At 45.2% G+C, this 20,680-nt stretch overlaps 1 protein-coding gene across 2 annotated transcripts in view; it reads right to left on the bottom strand.

Annotated features, from left to right (window-relative positions):
* Positions 1-20,680, bottom strand: part of LOC129133654 (kinesin-like protein KIF2A) — a 165,197-nt gene that overhangs the window by 85,140 nt on the left and 59,377 nt on the right. For both annotated transcript variants that reach the window (XM_054653280.1, XM_054653281.1), the window contains exons 2-4: positions 13,170-13,264; positions 10,559-10,672; positions 10,068-10,122 (exon numbers count right to left, since the gene is read on the bottom strand). In XM_054653280.1, coding sequence (XP_054509255.1) covers positions 10,068-10,122; positions 10,559-10,672; positions 13,170-13,264 — 264 coding nt within the window. The remainder of the gene's footprint in view (positions 1-10,067; positions 10,123-10,558; positions 10,673-13,169; positions 13,265-20,680) is intronic.

Raw genomic sequence — 20,680 nt, 5'->3', positions numbered from 1 at the left:
AGGTATGGCATGGGGGTGGATACTCTCCTCGGAGAGCAGGCCTTTTAGAATCCTAATTTTCAGGCTACCTGGGACTCTGCTGTTCTTGAGCAGTGTCAAAGGGTAGGATTTAATGCATTGTTAAAGACTATTGAGACGGCCTCCCCCAGGCCACAATTTACAATGATAGTTCAAGAGAGTTCAAGAGGCAGGTGAGCCTTTTTTTGCCATTTGCCGAGAAGCTTGCAGCTGCCCTGGAGAAACAGGTTGAGGTGGACGCCATAAGGCAAATTCTATGCAAGCAGTTAGCTCCGTTTAACTCAAACAATGAGTGCTGGAAGATCATAGATGCTCTTCCAAGTGACCCGTTGGTGGCAGACATGGTTGATGCATGTGCCAAGACAGGTGCTGTAGACCATAGGGTATCTGCTCTGGCAGTTGTTACATGGCCAGGCCAGGTACCCTTAGGGGGCGGACAACAGAAGAGGAACAAAAATAAGGGCAAGAAAAAGCAGGGAACACCCAAACCAACGGGGATGGGTGCCTCCTTCTTGTGTGCTAGATGCCTAAGTGCAGGTCATTATGCACACCAATGCAAGGCTAAATTTCATGCTAGTGGCCAGCCTTTGGCAGGCCTGGGAAACGGGCCTAAGAGCGCACAGGGGAATTGCGCCTGACACAAGTGATTCCTCAGAGCACGGCGCCAGGTCAGGTTTGCCCAGCCAGCTCAGAGGCATCACCCATGGCTCTGCCAGCATGGATGTATGTACTGCTGGCGCAGCCATCTTAGAATCCTGTTGTGAACATAAGGTTCCTTTGGATGTGCTTGGACCTTTGGGACAGGGACTGGGCGCACTGCTTGTGGGGAAATCTAGTGTCACCCACCAAGGAATCTATGTTCACCCAAGAGTTATTGACTCTGACTTTTCAGGTCTGATTTTTTGCCACAGTTTTCATGCCCTCAACCCCCACCCCCCCCACCAGTCCAGCAGGGACTCGGATTGCTCAACTTGTGCTTTTTCAATCATGTGTCCCCAGGACTGACTTGCAGACTCATGGGAGTGGTGGCTTCGGATCCATGGGACGGCCACAAACCCTCTGGTCTGCAAACATTTTTGCTCAGTGACCCCAGATGGTGTGTACCCTGACCCTAGTGGGTGCCCACCCGCTGATGATTGAGCTTCAAAGTTTGATTGATACCTGGGCGGACGTGAAAGTCATCTCCCTCTCTGCGTGGCCTCCTGCGTGGCCTTTGGCTCCCGTGGGATTGCCCGTTGTAGGGGTGGGGGGTCCGGCACATACCATGATGAGCCAACGGTTCGTGCTCATCAGCAACGCAAATGGGCAGAAGGTTGCAGTTTGACCCTATGTCATTCCAATCCAAATCAATCTATGGGGGCAGGATGTATTGGCTGCCTGGGGGGTGCTAATTGGGACAGATTTTTAATTGGGACCACTGTGTTGAAGGGTGAAAGATATCCTCTGCTTCCTTTATGGTGGCTGGTGGACAAACCCATTTGGGTTTATCAGTGGCCCTTGACAGAAGAGAAACTGGTCGCCCTTCGTGAATTGGTTTAGGAACAACTGCAGCAGGGACACATTGAGCCTTCTACAAGTCCCTGGAATACTCCCGTCTTTGTGATAAAGAAAAAATCTGGGAAATGGAGGTTGTTACAAGACCTCCAGAAAATTAATGTGGTGATGGAAAGCATGGCGTCCCTGGAGCCTGGTATGCCCTCACCCACCATGATCCCAGCGGGTTGGGAAATCTTGATCATTGATCTGAAGGTCTGTTTTTTTACGATTCCTTTGCATCCTGATGATAAGCCAAAGTTTGCCTTCACAGTGCCTTCAGTCAAAAATGCCAAACCTGCGCAGAAGTATCAATGGAAGGCTTTGCCACAGGGCTGTCGCAATAGCCTGACTATCTGTCAGTGGTATGTGGCTCAGGCCTTGTCCGGAGTCCTTGAGCAGTTTCCTGATGCATGTTGTTATCATTATATGGATGACATTCTGGTGGCGGCACCCACCCAGGATGAGTTGCTGAGGATACGGACTCAGCTGTTTGCTGCTCTGCGTTCTTATGGGCTGCAGGTGGCCCCAGAGGAGGTTCAACAGCACCCCACCTGCAAGTATCTGGGGTCAAAATTCTTGACCAAACCATTCAGCATCAGGAGGTGCAATTCTGCATGGGTAGCGCCTCAGCCTGATGTGATTGCGCAAGCCAAAGCGTTGCATGATTTTTTCCATCAAAGTGCACATACTTTGCAGAAACAGTTTCATTTGACGCCAACTGAGGCTCATGACATTGTTGGTTCTTGTGCTGAGTATTACAGATTTGCTGCACCTTTACTGGGGGGGGGGGGCGCGAAGTTTTGCCCGCAGCCGAAGAAGTTTTTTTATCTTCTGCGTTTTTGGAGCGTGCTAAGATGGAGTCGCTTTTTCCCCCCCCTCGTTGCTCTCAGGGGGGATGGGAGTGGGCAACGCTGCCCTGGCCAGCATCGCAGGCACCGCCCCGGCCAGCCCCGTGGACCCCGCCCCGCTCAGCGCCGCGGGAGGCATCGGTGCACGTGGCCCCGCCTTCCGGGCCTGCGGGGCCGCCCCAACCCGCCCTGCGGCTGCCTCTCCAGGCAGCCCCGCCCGCGGCTCTGCCGGTTTCTGTGCCTGCGCAGCCGACCTCAGAAGCACCGCTTCCCGCGGCTTCGCCTGTGTTGCTAGGCAACGCACTCGGTGACGACAGCAACTGGCGAGCGGTGCCGCCCCCCTCGGCTGTCCCGCCACCTTCTGTGCGGACTCCGCCGGATTCTGCGACTGCGCTTCCGCGGCCGATCCCAGAGCCAGGGGCAGAAGCTGCTGCCAACCCCGTACCGCCCCCACCCGCCCCCCTGGTGGCCTCGCTGCCTTCCGCCAAACCGATCCCGGTTCGGGATGACGCTGACAACAGCGCCGAGCCTGCGGGACCCTCAGAGCCGCCCGCAGTCCTGCCGCCCCCAGCAGCACTTCCTGCAACAAGCGTGACTTCCCCCCCGAGTTTTTCAGGCTGTCCTGGGGCTACCCTTGTGAGAGGAGCTGGGACAGGGGGAGGGGGCGCCGGCCTCTCCTTCCGTGGGGAAGGCGTGGCCCGACAGCTGAGTGCGGGCGCAGCCCGGCTGCCTGCTTTCAAACTCAGCGGTTTTGGCGGGTTTGTGGGCATTTGGTTGGCAGTTCCCCCTTGGAGGTTCCAGAAATGCCTGCCGTCCCTCGTGCGCCCCAGCAGCGAGGGGGAGGTGGTTCCCAAAAGTTCTGCCTTTGGTCCCCAGACCGGGAGGCAGATGGGAGGAACACCTTTTGCATTTGCATTGCAGAGGCAGGGGGAACAGTAGAAAGCCATCATCGCTTGCTTGCTGTGGGGAAAAAACATTCCCAGACCCGAGAGGGAGATTCTCAGGACAGCTTCTATTCCCCCACTGCCGGCATGCGTCGGTGGTTTGGGTGGGAGGAAGCGTTTGGTCGCTCATTCTGCCATTGCATTGGCAGTGTGGTGCCAGGTTGTGACAACGCAGAGCCCACCTGGCGAGCTGGGCCTGGGCTGTTTGGCTTGGTTCCCTGGGCCAGGGCCACCACCCGGCCTCCTGTTGGCCTTGGGGGTTTTGCTTCCCCCGTCAGGTCCTGGGCCACCGTTTTGTGGGCCAGGTCTGGGGTTCCTGATCCTTCCAAGAGGGCCAGGGTCCCCCAGGGCCTCTCAGGCTGTCTGCTGCTGCTGGTCTTTCAAAAAAAAAAAAAAATTAAATAAAAAGGGTTGAAAGAGCTGGCAGCAGCTCAAAAGCATTGAAGAGCCAAAAATTAGCTTCAGCCCAAGTTGTTCAATAAAGGGCTGTGACCAAGACATTCCAGAAATTTTCTCAAATTTGTTTGAAATTGTTTGATGACTGTCAATGGATTTTTGATAACTATTGATGGATTTTTCTTTAGCAATTTGTTGTTTCAGGATTCTGCAAGCCTGTTTCAGGACCGAAAGGGACTTTCAGAGATGGCAAAGAGGAACATCTTCAGTCCATGGACTTTTCCTGAAACTCAGCTGTTTGGACTTGAATTTTCTTTGCATTGTTTTTGCATTTTCTTATATTGTAAGATTGTTTTAGTGATATGATAGAATTTTATGTTCTACAGGTGAAGAATTTCCCTGTTACATTCCACATCAGCACTTGATTGAGGTTTTGATTGGCAACAGATAACCTGTCAAGTGTTTGTTCTTTCCTCTGCATGAGCCCAGCAGAGAAAATTGTAAACATTTTTCTTTTTAATTCAACTAAATAAAAAAAGGTGACATGTCGCAGACATCTTTTCATGAAAATCCTTTCATTAGGATTTTTCCTGCTGAGAAGCTGAGAAGCTTCAGCAACAAAATGTAAACAATGGTTATCTGCTGCTGTGGAATGCAACAGGTGCATCTGTGATTGGCCCATCTTGGATGTTTACAATTAATGGCCAACCACAGCCCAGTTAGCTTGGACTCTGTCCGAGACACAAACCTTTATTATTCATTCCTTTCTATTCTTAGCTTAGCTAGCCTTCTGAGATGAAACTTTTCCTTCTATTCTTTTTAGTATAGTTTTAATGTAATATATATCATAAAATAATAAATCAAGCCTTCTGAACATGGAGTCAATATTCTCGTCTCTTCCCTTACCTGAAAACCCCTGTGAACACCGTCACAGGGTATGCCTGTGTTTCCACAGATACTGGAGTATGATGGGTACCTGTGAGATGTGTCTGCCCTAAATTGCAACACCAAAACCCGAATGTGGCCAACAGACAACCTCTGAATGATGATCAAGATGATGACCATCAATCAGATGGCCCCTCCACGAGTGGGGAGTGAACATTTTATCCTGCTTCTGAAAAAGGACTGTTGACAGGCTAAGACTGTCAGTTTTGAACAAATCAATAATTAGTTACTATATTAGATTCAGTATTGAGATTGTATTAGAATAAGTAAATGATTTAGGATTAGATAGCACACTTCTTGTAAGAGGGAATCACAAGATCCAATCTCTCTGACCATTTTTAATTGGCGTCCAATTGAGGAACCTCTGGAGTAGTGTTCGTTCTCCTTCCTGCAAGGGGCCCTGCAGAGGATTAAAAACACCGCCTCCATCTTTAAACAAAAAGGGGGACCTGTGGATGTGACATCCTGGTCAGAGAGTGAGAAAATGAGATTAGTTTTCTCACAGTGGACTTGCGAGACTTTTTAGGGAGTTGTAGAGAAATGATGATAACTTATTAGTATAAACAACCTGCAAGTGGTGTTTTCCTACTCTGTTTTTCTGTTCCTCTCAAGGACTGTTTCTGAGAAAAGTGCTTTTGTTAATTAGCCAATCACGTGGAATGTATCAGAACTGTCTATAAAAAGAGAAGAGTTTTTCACATTAAATCTGCTGTTGTGCAAATCAGCCTGCTTAGAGTCTGTGCCACTTTCTTACTCAATAGCGACAGTTTTGTATGCAGATCCAATTGAAATTAAAGTTATGAGATAAGTTAGGAAACCTCTACTAACATTCTGCATTCATTAGTGCATTTGAAATTACTTCATTTACAAACTTACAAAGCCTTCCAGAGAAAGCAGTTTCCAAATACCTTGTGGAAACTTTGCACAAAAATGTTGTTAATGACATGACATCTTAATGATATCAGAAAGAGCTGAGCTGTTCTCTCTGTGTGGGAAGTTTGATACACTGCCTGATTGTATTGAATAATTTGGGCAATTCAGAAACTAGTTTAATAAGAATTTTTGTATTGTATTTCTAAATGCTGTTCATTATATCAGAAATCCTCTTGAATTTTGCCTAACAAGAGAGGAAAGATAGCGTCTTATTTAAGGAGCTGGGGGAAGGAGACTTGGGTTTGGTTTTTGTATTGCCCTCTTCAGAGAAGATGCAATAAATCTATACTTAGCCTTAAAAGAATAGAGGCACAGTATGAGACATATTAATATATCCCATGGGAACATGAGAATTTGAAAATTTAGCACCTCTTCATTTCAAAGCCTTCAGTCTCATCTACTGGAAAGTGCCTCAGCATTTTCTTTCATCATTCTGAGAACAGGGGACAGCCAGTCTATGCCTTGTTCTCTCTCTTTTTAGTACTTTTCTCTCTGGTTTTAGTTGGTATTGATTTCAAAAGAGAAACCTCTTTTCCTTATAAAGGAGATAGGCCAAATTTTTTTTATATACTTGTTATGCTAAAATTGTTCTCTGCAAGAGAAGTACTTGTCCAAATCTCCACAATCTAAATAAATGACCTCCCCTTTGTGCCGATTAAGCCTCTAGGAAAGACGAAACAACAAAAAGGTGCTCAGTTTTGTGCCCTCCTGCCATTGTAAGGTAAGAGGCAGGAAGCAAAAATCCAACACAGTCTTTCTTTAACCTTTCTTTTAAAACAACACTGTCTGATCCCACCCCAAAGGCACAGAGAGTAAAATACTACCTAGAAGTGGCAAGGTGGTAACAAGCAGTGCAAATGTCCTACTACTCTCTTTCCAGAAGAGCTCTGGGGAGTGTTTTACACGTATATGCCAGTGTGTATCTATGGGGACATGTGTACCAAGGTGTGTAAGTCTACACATACAATACCTGTGTGCGCCAGTGTGCACGACACTGGGTGCACACACACAAGTACCAAGGTGTACACGTGTTATGTGCATTACTATATACATGTGTGTTAAATTACCCCCTCTCAGGTGTGACTAAGTTTGTCTACAGCTCTGTGTTTGTGAGTGTGCACAGGCTCTACAAGTGTGAGCATAGCCCTGTGTAAGATATGTGTGTTGATGACATTACACATATTAGTGTGCACAGATTCATATACTTGCGTTAATGTACACAAGTTCTACATACAAGCAAGTCTTGTGTTTGTGAGTGCATGTGCATTGGTAGAGACTGTACATGAATGTCTCTGTGGCACACGTGCTAGCATGTGCAAGTAGAGCGTGCACAGCTCCATGTGTGTGTACAAGTGTGTGCTGCTTACAAGTACCTCTGTACTCCAAGATTCTGTACCAATAAACAAGTACCTGTGTGTGTGTACTACTTCTGCACATACCCCTACGTGCAGACATGGACTGGGCATGCCCAGAAACATGGCTCTGGATGCACAACTCAGTGCATCCGGTTGCTGACTCACCTGAGAAAACAAACGTTTGTTTGTGTGTGTCAATGTGTATGTATCACTACTGAGCTCTACTGACCAGAGGAGCCCCTAACTCCCTGTGTACAATATGTAGAGCTCAACTGAGCTTATAACAGAGATACAAACCAACCCATTCAAACTGCTGTTATTTATATTCTTACCTCGTGCCTTAATTTTGCTGTAGACTTGTTAGAACTTATAAATGTGTGAACTCATTCTCGTATATTGATAGACTAACACTACTCCCCTGTTACTGTACTTTGTGAAAGACAATTGAAAGCCTCACAAGACTACTCTACATGCTTTAGATAACTGTTTAAGTAACATTTTAAACAGAATTAAAATTATATTAGTCATTAATATAATTGTCCTATGAAAATTACAAGTATCTGTTAAGGAGAGGAACAGTGAAAAGCACTAAAATGATTTTTAAAACATTTTAAAATTTCTAAAGTGAGCGGTTGCTTCTCACAGAAACAATGAGAAATAATTATTCTTTCTCTTGTTATTAGATGCATCTATATTCATACAACACAAACTTTTCACTTATCCTCTTGTGATATTTAAATATTTTTATAGATTTTTCACTATTAACTGTAAAGTGAGAAATAATCCTGAGGCAGGGGGTTAGAAATTTAACTTGGGGTAGAAACCAATTTTGGATTTAGCTGAAGAGTGCTGTTTTAGCTTGTTTAGTCTATAGCCTGCTAAACTTATTTAGTCTGCTAAATTGCTGAGCTCGAAAAAGGCCTGCAGAGAGAACAGAGGAGATTCAAGGCTACTTAGAAAGGAATGCAAGCTTCCAAGCTGAAGAGAGATGAGGAGGGGTCCCACCGACCTTGGAAAGAAAACTCAAGCTGGGTTGCAGGCACAGTGGACATTACAGTGACGTTACTGGAGAACTGCGCAGGCTCATAAAAACTGATAAGACAGTTTTAATACGAAACGGGGCTATGAAATGAATATGCATGAACCTATCGTGAAACTTTATGCATATGCAACAAATTAAGGGATAAAATATATTCGGGAATTCTTGGGGGTGCACATGTCCTTTGAGGGAGCTATCCTGCATGCGTCCGGCACTGAAATAAATCATACTGGCTTTACAACTTTTACAAGTTGTGGAGTTTTTTTCTGCAAATCACCCATAGGGTTAGAATTAGAAATGCAGAATTATCAAGAAATGTTATATGAGCAGGAGATAAAAATGTTCTCATATTTTTTTACTTCCTTGAAAGGGTCTGTTAGTTTAACACAATCTGGCTTTTATCTGGGGCGGAGGAAGACACAGAGGCTGCTTCTGAGAGAAAAGTTCCTTGAAGCTTTTATGTCCAGCAGAGCCAATCCCTGAAAGCTCTGATGATGGACATATTGGCTGTCCTGATTAGAGAAGTTTGTAACACCTCTGTGATGACATATTTAAGAATGAAAAAAAGCACGCAATCTCTCTTTCTTCCTCCCCTCAGAAGGGTGGCAAGGGGGCTGCCAGGCCCCTTCCCTGAATGGCTGCCGGAGCCCTTCTCAGCCAGGGCCATTCCGCCAGGGGGGCCATCCCAGTGCCATGAGCAGCCACATGGCCAGGATCAGTGCTGGGAGCACCCATGTGGCCGAGACGGGGCCGCTGAAATCGCGCAGCCAGGGGGGCCATCCCAGTGCCATGAGCAGCCACATGGCCAGGATCAGTGCTGGGAGCACCCATGTGGCCGAGACGGGGCCGCTGAAATCGCGCAGCCAGGGGGACATGGTTGGGGTGGTGCCATGTGGCTGCTGCTCTCTCAGCATGGCTTGCAATGAACTTTACTTGCTTAGCTGGTTTTAACCAGCCATGCTGCAGACAGAAAGGCAGGAGTGGCAGCAGTAGCTTTTCTTTTTTTTCAGTGCCTCGCATTAAAAAAGGCACTGAATGGAGCTGGCGGCTGCCACTGCCTGCATGGTGCCATCAGGGACCACATGGCCAGCAGGTGAGGGAACTTGACAACAAAAAAACCTATGGAGACCAATTTTCTCCCAAGACAGAGAAAAAGAAAAGGTGAAGACATGTGAGGAGAACAATATTGTGACACTAAGGTCAGTGAAAAGAAGGGAGGGGGGAAGGAGGTGCTCCGGGCATCGGAGCTGATCTACAAGCCATGGTGAGGACTATAAAACAACAAACTGTTTCCCTTTAATTCATGAAGTGCATAGGGGGATGTAGAAGTCTACCCACAGCTCATGAGAAAAAGGTGCTCACATTGGAGCATGTGGATACTTAAAAGCTATAACCTAGTGACAAACTTGAAGAGAGAAAGAGGACCCTTGCTTCCAGAGATAGAGGAAGAGGACCCTTGATTTTATACTAGAACAGCTCATCCTTAAAAACTGTACTCCATGAGCTAAATGACCCATAAAAAACAGTTGTGGGAAGACTGTTTTGCCCGTGGAAGGGACTCACATTGCAGCAGGTTTGGGCAGGACTGCTACTTGTGAAAATTAGAATGGCATTGGAGAAGTTCACAAAGAACTGTCTCCCATGGGAAGGATCCCACGGCATAGTAGAAGAGACTCGTCTCCCTAAGCGAACTGAAGAAAGATTTTTAGAAGTGACAAACTGACTAAAAACACCATGTTTTGTCTCCCTGTGCTGTCGGTGGGAAGGAAAAAAGGGCTGGGGGGAGGGGAAGTGTTCTAAAGGTTTATTTTAATTCTTATTATCCTCTTTTAATTCTGTTAATAAATTTTTCTTTATATCTTTCAAGTTTTGAGCCTGTTTTGCCCTTAAAGTGTTTCTTTCCAATCCTTACCTCAACTCATGAACCCCTTTAGTTGTTTTTTTCCCCTCCTCTGCTCAACTATAGCAGAGAAGAATGAATAAATGATTTTTTGTGGGTGCCTGGCGCTTAGCCAGTGTCAAACGTGGACAAAGGGAAAGAGATAACATTTACCTCTGTTATCTCTGGCAGGAATGTCATTCTTAATTGGTGCCATGGTTCGTCGACTCTGTAAAAGAAAGAAATATCTGTTATTTGATCACCTTATTATTGAAAATGTAAACTGCAGCCCTACCTCTGCTTCTTTCCAGTAAATAAAAATAACATGACATCAATACAAAGAAGTGATTGCTGCCAAGTCCTTCCCATAAGAGCCCAGGGTGAAGACTGAACTATGTATACTGTTTCAAAACAACCTCCAAAACATTTTCTATATTTTTCCTTGAGATATATTTAGTTATATAAATATTAGTCCCCAACTCCCTTTCTGCCAAACCTGTTCTTATAAAATTGTTAGAAACCCCTATTCAGCATAGGAAAAAGAAAGGAACACATTTATCAAGTAGTTCCACAGACACAAAAGTTAGATTTAAAAATTCAAGCATAACAACATGTGTAGGAGTACTGAAAGTTTAATATGAACATGCTGCATAGGTATTACCAACCTTCATGATTTTGTTTACTTTAGCTGCTGAAGTAGATGGTGTCTCTGGACTAGGTTCAATATCTTCATCAGGTGCAAGATCTGGGTTAAGTGAAAATATGCTCTCCAAGTCAATCTGTGTAAAAGAATATAAAATACATTTATGATTCTTAGAACAATATTTACCCTCTCTATTTCTCCTGATATTTTGAGAATAAACAATAAATATATTTAGTGCTTTTACCCCACAATTTTTTAATTTTATAACCTGAATGATCTTATTTTATTTTCACTAAAAACAGTGTAAGCTTTGGTCTTCATGTAAGTTGAAAACAGATCCTTCAGAAAAGATAGTAATTAAAAATAACCAATTGTCAAAGCCTGGACAACAAGGAGTTAATGCACTGCTATGTCTCAAACACTGATAGCTAAGCAGGTGGGCAAGTTAGAACAGGATGTGGCTGGAGAGGAAGACCATACAAAAGGTAGGGCAGCACCTTTCTGCGGCCCACTTCCCTGTTGTGGTTCACGGTGACTTCACAATGACAGTGCAAGCGCAGAAGTGGGGTCAAGAAATGGGCATAAACTGTGGGCAGAAGGCCAATCCAATAGAGGAGGATTGAGACCACCAAAGACCCTCATAGTCCCCCAACCCATTTCCAGAAAGGCTTAGAAGAGCAGACTGTGCATGCTACTTCATTGACGAGGAGAGCAAGAAACCTAATCCTAAGGCGGGGAAAACTTATCTATAAAAAGATACCCCCACAAAGCCTGGGTGGTACCTCCAGGACCTTGAACACCCCATCAGCTGGATCAACACTGGAACCAGGACTGGTGATCTCCTTTCCTCTCCTACCTGATCTCTCATTCTCTCTCTATTCCTTCTTTTCTTCTATTTCTCCTACTACTAGAAAATAAGGACAAAACTTATACCAATTTCCACACCAAGTGTATGATTTGATAATAAAACTTTGTAAGCTTTTTCAGACCCTTCTAGCTTTTGACATTTTCAACCACAGGCATCTATGAATCTTGGGTGTTCCCTTCTTCTTAGGAGTGGGATGTGATACCAATAAGTATTGATAATTCTGTAAAGTGATTAAATTAAAACAGAAGTAGCTAGTATTACTGTGGTAATTTGTCAGTTACTGCAGAATATGAAAGACATTTTGTAACATAAAAAGAAAGAGATCTCAATTATTTGAAATTTCCCAGACAGTGCAAAAGAAACAGATGAACTACAATCACCCAAGAAATAATAAGCAGAGTTGAAGCCACATCAAATTTATGATGCTATTTTTTTCCTTGTAAGTGCTCCTCATTCAAAAAGCTGCAAAATGTAAGGGGGATAAGACAGGAACTTAAAAATAACTGGCTTCAGATCTATTGAAACTCGGTTTCCTAAAAATCTTAAATAGCTTTGGTCTCTATAGACTGCTACTTCCTCTGGCTGGACCTTTCAAAGACCTCACTACTCTATGGATTCTGTGTCTAGCAAGATGAGTTCAGCTGATGAGATCACCAGGACATTCTCACAACCTTTTTTTTCCTTTTCCCCATGTTTTGACAAAACTGGTGAAATGCAATTATTTCTGAGCTGCTTCTCCAAATCTCAGCTGAAACTGGCTAACATGGTCCAAAATTTACAGGAAGACGGGACAGCAAAGCATAACTGAGACAGACACAGTTTCTTAAAGAAAGCAGGGCTGGAAAACTATTGCTTAAAACAAACAGACTAGCAGTTTAATCCCTCAATAATACAAACAGAAAAGGATTTTTAATCCAGTTCCCACTGGCTTCCTGTCTGAATTGCAAGTCATTCTCCCTCTTGAAAATTTGATTTTTCAACTTGTAAAAAAGGGTAACAAGTTCAGACTTTGTAATCTGTTTCAAAATCAAAATATGAACAGCACTATATAAAAGCTATAACAAAGAACTCAGGAAGTAAAATTTAATACAACAGAAACCAGCATTTGCCTAAAAACTCCCATTTAAAACAGTCTGTAAACAAAGAATCGTCTGATGCCATTTTGGTTTTTGCCTTTTTTTCCCTTATATATTCTCTGTATTCTTTACACGTATATTTGTAACCTATTGCATTAGTGACTCATTTTCCCAGTAATTTTCCATGCCCTTTCCCTAGACAGAAAGAAAACAAATTCCAGAGCTCCAAGCCCTGGGGGGTACAAGGCCCCTATTCTATCTTGGTTCTTCCTGGCTACCAAGGTTGAGAAGAACTCTTCACGATAAACAAAGTACAGCTAGTACTGAAGAAGGGAAGACTTAGAAGGGGCTTGACCCAGGGGGAATTGCCTCACCACCTGTGCTCCTAATTGGTGTTTTTTGTCAATTATGCTAATTTACAAACGCTATAAAACTGTATGCACCCCTTATAGGGGTGGGCTTTTGTGGTCATTCCCCATAAATGCCCCTGGAGGCCTCCAAATAAAGATACGCTTTTATATTACCTCCTATATTAAAACTCTCTTGAGTTTCATTTCTAGGTTGAAAAAGGCAACAGTTATGTAAATTAAGATTTATATTTTCTCCATTTCCAGTGCAAATTCCAAAGCATACTTCATGCAGATGGCACATTTTTTTAAAGAGAAAAGTTCTAAAATAATTAGGTTTACCTCTTTGCCTTTAGTATCTCCATTTTCAATCCATTCAACAGTTACACTTTCATTATCTTTGTTTAGAGATGTTACCATAGCTTGGTGAATTCGGCCTAGAAAGGAAACACAAAAGATGAATTACCAGATGAAAAATTTTTCAAAAAGTTATTTTTATCCCTGCTCTGAGAAATGCAGATAGAAGCAGAAAAAAAAAGGGGTTAAAAAAAATGTGATAAATAGAAAATGATTCCTGGCCACACTGTAAAATGGCTCAGATTTGATCTAGTCAGAGGCCAGATCTAGCCAGAGGCTCTAATGGGACAGTCAAGTGTACAAGTGAAAAACTTAATGAACAAAAAACTAAAAGTGGCAAGTAAATAAAATACCATGTGAAAGCCACACCACTTGGACTCTTTTCTGAGTCTCCCTTGGGTGGGAATGTTTCCTGAGGTGCATTTCACAAAGGCTTGTTTGTCTCCCTTCTAGGCTGATATAAAATTAAAGATCCTGACATAGGAGGGAAGTCCCCTGAAACTGTATTCTGATATCCACTTCTTGTGGGTATTCAATCAGCTGGTAATTCAACTAAAATTAAATTGCTTGCAATTTAATACAAATCATAATTTTAAAAACAATTATTAACACAGACTGTTAAGCTGAAGTTAAGGTGCCATTGCTGACTTCTTCAGGGAAATAGCCAAAGCCAGAAAGCCCCCAAAAAGTACAAAACAGCCAGTAAATCTTCAGTAGGAATAAGGGTTTTCCTTCTCAAATACATAGTGTATTGCATTTTTTAAATGCCATCCGTCATACTTTATCTTATTTCTTATGTGTGGTAGCAAGAAGCAATTGGAAGAGCAGAGCAGCCATGCACTGACACAAAGGTGCATGTCACATTGATTTCACATCTGTTTTGCACTAAGAGTACCAAGTACTGGAGTTTGAAAAGAACATGAGTCCAATGTGACTGCTCCTCTAACATCCTTCTTTAATGAGCCATAGCAAATTTAAGCAACCCCTTATTCCATCTCATTTGAGAGGGAAACATAGGGGATACAGTAAAAACAGAAACTGTAGCAGACAAGAAAAGTCTCATAGAATAATTAGAAAGCCCTTGCACACTTTGTTCATTCTTGCTCTCTGACAATTCACGAAAATGTGGTGGGTCTAGCGCTGGCAACACGCCAGTGCACCTACTAGAATATACTTACTCATTTCCTGCTGTGGGATAGGATTAGGAGGAAGGCAAAGCAGGTTCAAAACTTTAAAAAGGTATAAAGAAATCTTTATTAAAAGTAACTAAAAAAAAGAAAAATAAGAATCAGAATAAAACCTATAGAACACTTCTCCTCCCCCCTACAACCTTTTCTTTCCCACTCACAATGTACAGAAACAATTCAGTCAGTTTATCACTTCTAGAATAGTCTCTCTTCAGTTCACTTAGGGAGAGGAGTCCATCTTGTCGATTTATGGAGACTTCTCCACAAGAAAACAGTTCTCTCGTAGCTTTTAATTTCCATGAATAGCAGCCGCCCGGAAAATCTGCAATCATGAAGTCCCTCCCATTTTTCACAGCTTTTCCCACAGCTGTGTTTATGGGCCATGTCAACTTATGGGGTTGTCATGGTTTGACACTGGCACAATGCCAGTGCCCCCATGAGAATACTCTCCCTGGTTTCTGCTGTGAGATGTGACCGGGAATAAGCAAAGCAAGCTCCCACTTAGAAAAAAAAAATTATTAACTAAACTACAAGGGAAAGGAAAAAAAAAGAAACACACAAGGAAAATGAAAACTTCACAAATACATCTCCTCCTCCTCCCCACCAAATTCCCAATACAATATATCTCCCAAATCTTCGACTCTTGGTCCGGCACCACCCTTCAGAATACTCAATCCTCAGTTCATCAAGAGGAGAAGGAGTCCTTCTTGTGCCAATGATGACCTCTTCCTTTCATGTCCAGCTCTCTCACCACTGAACACGGACCAGAGCTGCTTCTAGGGTCGACATTTAAGGATGCTTCATCCCACTCCAAAAAGGCACAGTCTCAACTTTGGGACATCTGTCCCCCCCATATTTTTCACCCCCTGGGGCCGAGGGGTACCCACACTGAACCCTCTTGGTCCTGAGGCATTGCCTCCCCCTAGAATGCAGTCTCTGTATCACAAGGAAACATGTCTCTGTCCATGGCTACACAAAAAGAGTCCAGCATAAGCTACTACACCATCTCTTCTACCTGATTTCTTCTCTATTCTTTTCATATCTCTCCCTTGCTCAGACCTCCAACTCTTACTCAGTTCCCTCTTCATCTTCTGCTCCATCCCCCTCCAGGAGAGGTCAATGCTCTGCAGAGTTTTCATTGTCCACAAAAGGGTTAAAAGCTCTTACAAGCAGCCGAACACATCGCTGCACGGTATTCCCCCCCCCCCCCCCCCCCCCCCTTCTCCGGCCAGCACGGGAGGGGGCTGCCCAGTACATGGCTATACAAACTCCGGTGCTTCTCTCTCTCCTCCACCCTTGGGCCAGGCCTACCTCATGGCCACGTGGCTTCCCCTCCCCCCACCCAGCCGGCAACTGGGGGGGGAGAGATCCAAACTCTTTCCCGCCCAAAATCCAAAGAGCCTCCCAGGGCGAGAGCCCTGCTTTTAACCCCGTGTTCTCAGAGGCGGATCCAATGTCCCAATGGACACATTAGGTGCCAATATTAAAATCTGAGCACCCACTGGCCTGACCACAGCATCCCAGAAAACATATTTCCTGTCAAACCACCACAGGGGTACTATTTTAAGGATGAGCTGTTCAAGAGCAAGGGTTCTCTTTATCTATATCTGAGATCATCCCTGAGAACAGAGGTTTTCTTCTTCTTTCCCTGGGGCAGAGGGTCTTCATCACTCCTCTCTCTGTTCAAGCTTCTCACGAAATTACAGCTACTTGAACATCTGCTTGCTTTAGCATAGATGCCTTTGCTCATATCTACAATTTGAACGCTTCATCCCCCATACTTTTCAATGGGTTACAGGGAAGAAGAATCTGATGTATCAATTATATCTTCTCCACGGCTTTACAAGAGTATTTCATCCCCAAGATCAAGGCATGGCCTCATCCCTTCCATCTGGGACTTGAACTGTTCTTCACAGACCTTGGTGTCTTCATGTTGTTCCTCTACATGTTCTCACTCTGTCCTTTTCTCTCACCCGAGGGACGATTGATGCCTGTAGGTCACATCTGTGTACTAAAAGAGTTAATATCTCACCCAGGCCTGGTGAGAGGTCATATGATTTCTGCCAGGCAGTGGTGGAGCTGTTTACGGTAGAGGATTTCTTTGACAGCCTTGCTGGTGAGGGGAGGCAACTATCTCAGTAGCCAGGCTAGAACACAGCAGCAGCATGCTGGGGGCCAATGGCTTCTCCTCCCCCTGCTCAGTGGTTGCAGCCGAACCTCAATGGCGGCAGAAGCTTGGCCGAGCTGACCCAGCCCGGGGCTGCTCCCGGGGGCCTGGTGAACCGTGGCTTGGCCTGGGCTGGCAGCGGGGCAGGGCTTAGTAGTGTCAAGAAGTTAGCAGCCGTAGCCGTGGCCCGGCCTGGCCTTGGCCCTGCAGCCTCCCCTCCCCCTGCCCAGCAGCTGATGGGGCCTGGCCCCGCAGCAAAGCCTGCCTAGCCCAGCCCAGCCGAGACAGGAGGCCGGGCTGGCCTTGTTACCTGCTCTCAGGCTGGAAGAGAAAAAGAGAATTCCCGGGATTTTTCGTTTTTAACATGTGCATTTACAGGGGCATGTTCAGTTTTCTAGTGGTTTAAAAAAGTCTTAGTATTCAAAACGACTCACTGACTGGTTTTATCAGTGTGATGGTTTTCCATGGGAGGCATTCATGGAAGTGATGCAAAGCTTCCAGCCACTGGAAAGTTATATACGCCTCTGTGAAAAACACATGTTAAAGATGAAAGAAACACGGGAACTTCTTTCTTTTCTGGTTGGCAAAGAGGTAACAGGGGCCAGGAAGCCCCTGCTGTGGGGCCAGGCCCCCTTCTCAGGCTGTCCACCGGGTCCCCCTTCCCCCCCCCCACATCGGCTGCCGGGCAGGGGAGGGATTGGCCATGGAGCCGATGCTGGGCCAGGCCATGGCTGCGATTTCTAACATCTTGCTGCTACTAAGTGAGGCCGAGCTGGGTCCACCGGCCCCCAGGAGCAGCCTCAGGCTGGCTCAGCCAAGATTCTACCACTGTTGAGATTTGCCTGCAACCACCATGCAGGGGAGAGAAGCCATCCTCCCCCCCCGCCCCGCCACCCCAGCCACAGTTCCCACTGTGTCGTGAACGGCGGAAGAAATGCCTCACACAATATGCGTGGATGGCAAATCCCAAAGTTTATTGAAAGCTCACACATATTTATATTGGTGTTAATGAAGCTTATACATATTGCAAAAGCTGAGCTCATTATTGGTTAAAGCACACTTAGATCAACCACACCTACTTCTATGCTCTAATGATTATTTTGTTTCTATGTTTGCATTCTTCTAGCTTCTCTACCTAGGATATCTACATTTTCTGGCAAGCGATTTTCTCCCCCGTCTTCCCGTTTCAGCGAAGGTCACTATGACCTTTGTCAGTGATTGGACACCGGTTAATCCCCAGCTTGTTTCCCCTATCCTTATCCATCGGTATCACATCGAAGTGGCTTTTCTCAGCTAGCTAATTATCCAAAAAGCTCTCTACATTTCCCCCATTTTTCTGTTGAACAAGCATGGTTTGGTTAAATGCGGTAGTTATCATCTTTCGCACCATATTCTGTAAGCATATACAAAAACATGGCAAGACTAATATTAACAACAAAGCTACAATAGCTACTACAATGCTAACCTTAACAATAGAACGTAACCATGACCCTAAGCTTAAAGATTTGAGCCATCCATCAATACCAAGGCCTGATTCTACCTGTAAATTCCCAGGTAACCTTCGTAACTCAGAGAGCTGTGAGTGTACAGACTGTGCATGATCAGAAAGATTCATGCAACATGCCCTCAAATTCATCACAGCCATGGCCTTGTGCAAGTAAAAGAAAATCAATTGCAGCTCTATTTTGAAGTGTCGCATGGCGAATAAAATCTACATCAAGCAAAAGACTAGAAATCGCTAAAGAAGTTGCATTTGTTTGTTTAGAAAGCCAACACCCTAACCTATTTAAAATAGCATGAGCATGTGCTGCTGATACCCCTGGAGCTAAGAAGGATGCTGCGATTATGGCCGCTGGGGACCAAAACTTTACATCATCCTGGCAGTCTGCTGCAAATGCATGAGCCATTCGTTTGCCTCTACAATGGCAGCGGCTCATGTTCAGTATCATGGACATGTTAGGTGTAAGTAGAGACAGCCGTCCAAGTGTACATGGTCCCCCGTGCAGCATTGATGGGATACCGGCCCAAGCACGGTCCCCACATATCAGGAAATATCCTTCTGGCTATTGAATAGGGTCATTTGATGAGACTGACACCCTCTTTGTTGTATAATTGCACCAGGCCGATGCATTTCGGTAGACAGCCATGCTAAAAGTTACAACATTAGAATGGTTCTTGACTGACAGCAGGCTTCTATGGTTAAAATGAATACATGCATCTGCCATCACTGACCCTAACAACTCCAACTCTTGGGGCTCTTGTGGTGCTATAGGAAAGTGGGATATCCACTGATCCCAATTATCTACACTCGTCCTAGCATTGCTGACCTTACAAGTTGGTACATGTAAAGGGCATGGCCAGGGATCTGCTGGTAATCCAACCAAACAAGTTGTGAATGGATTGCTAGGAGAAGACAATGACAGGCAAATAGTCTCCTGTTTAGTTAAGTTTGCCAGGGTGACCCATATGTTAGTTTTGGGCTGAGGTGGGGCCCATGCCTGATGGTCTACACTGTCCCCAAAAGAAGCAAAAATTAATAAAGCGATAACATAAAGTTTCCATCAAACACAGCTGCTCGGGTCCATTTAGCAGGTACCCACAGAGATCCTGTAGGGGTAGAAACACAAAGATATCCGCGGCCCCAATATAACACCTTAGCAGGACCTTGCCATTGTCCTGTTTTAGGATCCCTGTATCTCACCCATACATCTTTCTTTACACCATCTGTTTCATGTACATAGTGACAAATCACAGCAGGAACCTTATTTTCCCCAAAAACACACAAGAGGTTCAAAACAAACAAACACTTTAACAATCTCTCTTGTGGCTCTCTGGTATCCATATATTTACTCAAATATCTTTTCAAGGTACCATTTGCTCTCTGCAACTGCACAAACAGCTCATGTAACCTCCTGTTCTGAACCTCTTTTATAGAGGCATCCTCTATTCGCTCACACACGCCTGCAACATACAAGGAATCTGTTACAATGTTAAGAGGTCCAGAGAAATGCATCATGGCCCATACAACAGCCAATAGCTCCATCGTTTGCAAAGTGTCCAACTCAGTAGCTCGGAGTATATGATGATGCCATTGTCCCTTTTCTCGCCAGGTCACTGCAGCAGTTTTGGATTTTCTTCCTGCATCTGTGTAGACAGCTATAGCATCCGATAAGGGCTTTAGTGATCTCTTTGGACACTGAATCCAACCCCACTGTCCTATCCAATTCAATGGTACATTGGGGATATCATCAGTGGCAGTCACACTACCGGCTCCCAACAGGGCCTCTTGTAACTCCATACTGTTTGCCAGATACCAGGTTAATGTATCTTTCTTCATTGGTATTTGTATCTGATCAGGTTCCTTTCCCATAATCTGTATTGTCCGTTCACGACCCTTTTTGAGCAGATCAGCTAAAATCTCAATTTTCTGAAGAAGGGTTTTATGTTGTTGAAGTGGAGGAGATATCCATTCCAAGGCCCATATCTCCCCCGTTTTTCTGTTATGCTGAATAAGTGCACCCAGTAAAAATTTTGGTCCACACCAAACTGTCAGCTGTATAGGGAGATCAAGATCACGTCTCCGAACACTGCCTTGTGTGACACAGTCCAATATCTGCTGCAGTGTCTCAAGGATGAAGAGCAATATTAAAGAAGCAGTCCTTCAGATCAATAATCAAAAGTGGCCAGTCCCTTGGCAGCATAGCCGGATTAGGTAATCCTGGTTGTAAGGGTCCCATAGGTAATCCATCAATAATGAGTGGTCCCTTTACCCCAGTTGGAACCTTTTCTGGGTGGGTAGTCACCAGGGTCACTGTGGCTGCAGCTGCTGCCAGGTCCAATCTGAGGCTCCCGGCGGTGGCGGGCTGGAGGCAGGTTGAGCTGAAGCAGTGACAGCTGCTACTTGTGTCTGGGCGCGGCGGCTGGTGGCCGGGAAGCAGAACCGCGCCGGGCAGCCGCGGGGCGGGTGGACCTCCTGGAGCCCGCTGCCCCACGGGGGGTGGGAGGCCCGTCCTGCTGCCCCCCGGCCGGGGGTCAGGGCGGCTGCGGAGCGGAGCGGGAGGCGGTGGAGGAGGTGTAGGGTTTAACACCAGGGCAGGCAGCGCGGACGGCACGGCTGGAGTATGCGCGGGGGGGGGGGGGGG

Source organism: Agelaius phoeniceus, chromosome W (assembly GCF_051311805.1).
Source record: "Agelaius phoeniceus isolate bAgePho1 chromosome W, bAgePho1.hap1, whole genome shotgun sequence".
In the NCBI taxonomy this organism is placed as follows: Eukaryota; Metazoa; Chordata; class Aves; order Passeriformes; family Icteridae; genus Agelaius; species Agelaius phoeniceus.
The sequence above is the reverse complement of the archived record's forward strand: the minus strand, read 5'-3'. Positions and strand labels throughout refer to the sequence as shown.